General features: G+C 53.0%; 1 protein-coding gene across 1 annotated transcript; it reads right to left on the reverse strand.

The window, feature by feature from the left end:
- Nucleotides 1-1,133: 1,133 nt before the first annotated feature.
- Nucleotides 1,134-2,570, reverse strand: Kcns2 (potassium voltage-gated channel modifier subfamily S member 2). Its single transcript, XM_035449643.1, has one exon. It carries the CDS (start codon nucleotides 2,568-2,570, stop codon nucleotides 1,137-1,139), a length of 1,434 nt encoding a protein of 477 aa, XP_035305534.1. The 3' UTR covers nucleotides 1,134-1,136.
- Nucleotides 2,571-3,033: the final 463 nt, after the last annotated feature.

Genomic DNA, 3,033 nt, shown 5'->3' on the forward strand with positions numbered 1-3,033 from the left:
ATCCTAGAAGCAAGACTACCTAATGAGAATTCTGCTTGGAAATGAAAAGGGCTGTCGTTTTATGGGCTTTCAGAGCAGGCAAGAGAATTTTTAAGTTACTGCCCTTGCTAGCAACCTAACAATGCTCACCTCACGACGACAATTCGACACTAACCTCTTCTAGTTGAGAAAGACACACAACCTTATTCCTAAACATCTTTAAAAAGAAATACTTGAAGAACATGCTAATACCAAGACACAGCAAACTTTGGTCAAAATGGCCTGGATTAGGAATCTCAGCCAGAAATAAATGTCTCTATGATTCCTCCAGGAAAAAATAGAGGCCTGACTGTCAATGTAAGGGCTTAGCCTACATGAACTCTGTTTATAGCATCCTAGGGTTTGGTCCATGTTTAGCTAAAGCCCCAGTCTCTAATCTATCGGTTTAAGGAAAAACATTCAGTCTTTACTACAAGTTGACTAAATAACATTCTCTTACACTGACAGTTAGGAGATAGAATAATACACGTCTTTCTAAACAACGGGTGGGCTTTTCCATGCACGTCACAAGGACAGGACCAAGGGGAAACAAGACTTGCATCGGTCAAGTGTGCTTAGCTTTGCAATCTTCCTGTTTTGGTATTAAAATTAAACTGAGATTCTGTTTTTTCACAAGGTTGTGATCCAGATCTCATGATGTCCTTGCTGACCTCATAGACAGCTGTGTTTCCACAGAACAGACTTATCGGGGCTTTTTGTATAGAGTTCACACAATAACCTCAGAAATAGGAGCACAGACAGCTCTACTCACGGATAGCACTGGGGCATAAACACCAGGATAGTGTACACAGTGGACAGAGAAATTGGCGTTCTAGACCCTTATCCGACAGAAAGATGAACATTTTATGCCCGTGATGCAAAGACCAGTGAGTGCCATTTCATTGGAAGCTACAAAGGCATGGTGCCAGACACACCATCCTCTTTTTTAAAAAATGGCTCTAAACGTCGCAAAAACAACCTAGGGCTCATATCCCATGCACCTCTCCCTCTGGGGTAGGGATGACTTTTTATGCCATAACCCCTACACTGCCTGGATTGTGCCACGGGCACAAGAGGCTGAACAGCAATGTATGTCAGGGGATAACAACCCCTCCCAACTAATGTAGAGAATCATCTAAACTCAGCTCACTGGGTGAACTCCTGCTCATGTTAGTCAGGCTTGCCATGAGGGATTTAACTTTATGGGCATAGTAGTCCCTTAAATTGACCGAAGGGACCTCCTTCATTCCATCTCCAAAGTCACAGCTGCGCATAGCACTCTCAAGTTGCTTTTGGCGCCGGTAAAAGTGGGAGAACTTATTGAAGATCAAAGTGATGGGCAGGACCACCACCAGGATGCCTGCCAAGATGCAGGCAGAGGCAGTCAGCTTCCCAGCTGTGGTCCCCGGGACCACATCTCCATACCCAACAGTGGTCATGCTGACGGTAGCCCACCACCAGCAGGCGGGGATGGTAGCCAGGCTCTCATTCTCCTCCTTCTCAATGGTATAGGCCACCACAGAGAAGATGGAGATCCCCACCGAGAGGTAGAGCAAGAGCAGCCCCACTTCCTTGTAGCTGTATTTCAGGGTGGCTCCCAAGGAGCGGAGGCCGGTGGAGTGTCTGGCCAGCTTGAGAATTCGGAAGATCCGCATCAGCCTGAGGACCTGCGCCACCCTGCCCAAGTTAGCCAAGGTAGGGGAGCTCTCTACCACCAGGTTCACCACTAGAGTTATGTAAAAGGGGACGATAGACATGAGATCAATAAGGTTGAGAGCGTTCTTGAAGAACTTGAGGAAGTCAGGGGCCACGGCAAACCTGGCCACCAACTCAAATGTGAACCAGGCGATGCCGAAATGCTCCACGATTTCGAACCTGGGGTCCTCACCGGGGTTGCCCTGGCTGTCGGGGATTTGGAAATCGGGTAGGCTGTTGAGGCACATGGTGATGATGGATCCCAACACCACCAAGATGGAAAGGACGCTGAAGACCCTGCTTAGGACCGAGTAGCCCGGGTTGTCCAGTGCCAACCAGAGCTGCCTGCGGCAGTTGCCCAGGGGCTGCCCATCGAATTTGGAGGCGTCGTTATAGAAGGCCAAGATCTCGTCAAAGGAGGACGTGGTGCTCTCCTGGTCACTCTGTTCGTCCCACTTCTCCTGCTCGGGTTCCACTTTGCGGCCGTGGTAGCTGTAGCTGCAGCAGGAGTCGATGAAGAACTCGTTGATGCCCCAGTACTCGATCTCCTGGCTGAAGGAGAAGACGCACAGCTCAGCCATGACGTGCAGCTTGCCCGTGTGGTAGAAATGCAAGACATAGGGGAAGAGCTCGGGGTTACGGTCGAAGTAGAACTCGTGCTGGACGTCGTCGTAGTCGTCGCAGAGTTCCAGAATCGCCTCTCGCGAGTGGCAGAGGAGCAGGCGGCCCAGGCGCGTCTCGGGGAAGCGCAGCAGCGTGTGCGAGCGCAGCCGTCTCTTGAAGCCCCCCACATTGATGCGAATCTCTCCATCCTCGACTTCGGCCTCGGACACGTCCCACAGGCTCTGGCGGGTCATGCTGGAGATGCCCAGGCGCCCGCGCCGCGCGGGGGCGCTACACCTGGAAGCAGAAGGAACCGCATCTGTGTGAGCTCCGGCAATCCCCACCCCAGCCTTTTTTTTTCTTTCTCCCCACCCTCCTCTGGCGGGCCCAGTTCTCCCCAGCAGGGTCTCTGCGTGCGCGCGATCAGGCACCGGGGTGCAGGAATGGTTCCATGGGGGTTACCCTTCCCAAGGCAAGGCAGGGGTGTCTGTTCCTACGAGTACAGCCGGGCCTCCACCTCCTCCCGGGAGAGCCCAGGGGGCTGTGAGAGCGGCTGTGAGAGCCCATGGGGGGCTGCGTGCTGACCTTGCCTGTGAGCAAACCAAGGAGACGCCCCCGCCCTCTCGCCGCAGACAGGCGGGACCCAAGCTGAGATGCGCACCGGCAGGGCTGGGCCAAGAAGGGGGCGCGGAGATTTGGGAGGGGGGCGGGGAAAAC

The sequence above is a fragment of the Cricetulus griseus genome, chromosome 10, assembly GCF_003668045.3.
Source record: "Cricetulus griseus strain 17A/GY chromosome 10, alternate assembly CriGri-PICRH-1.0, whole genome shotgun sequence".
NCBI lineage: Eukaryota > Metazoa > Chordata > Mammalia > Rodentia > Cricetidae > Cricetulus > Cricetulus griseus.

Bases quoted from the DNA above. Each gene is read 5' to 3' on its own strand.
- Kcns2 (XM_035449643.1), bottom strand. From the start codon at position 2,570: ATGACCCGCCAGAGCCTGTGGGACGTGTCCGAGGCCGAAGTCGAGGAT.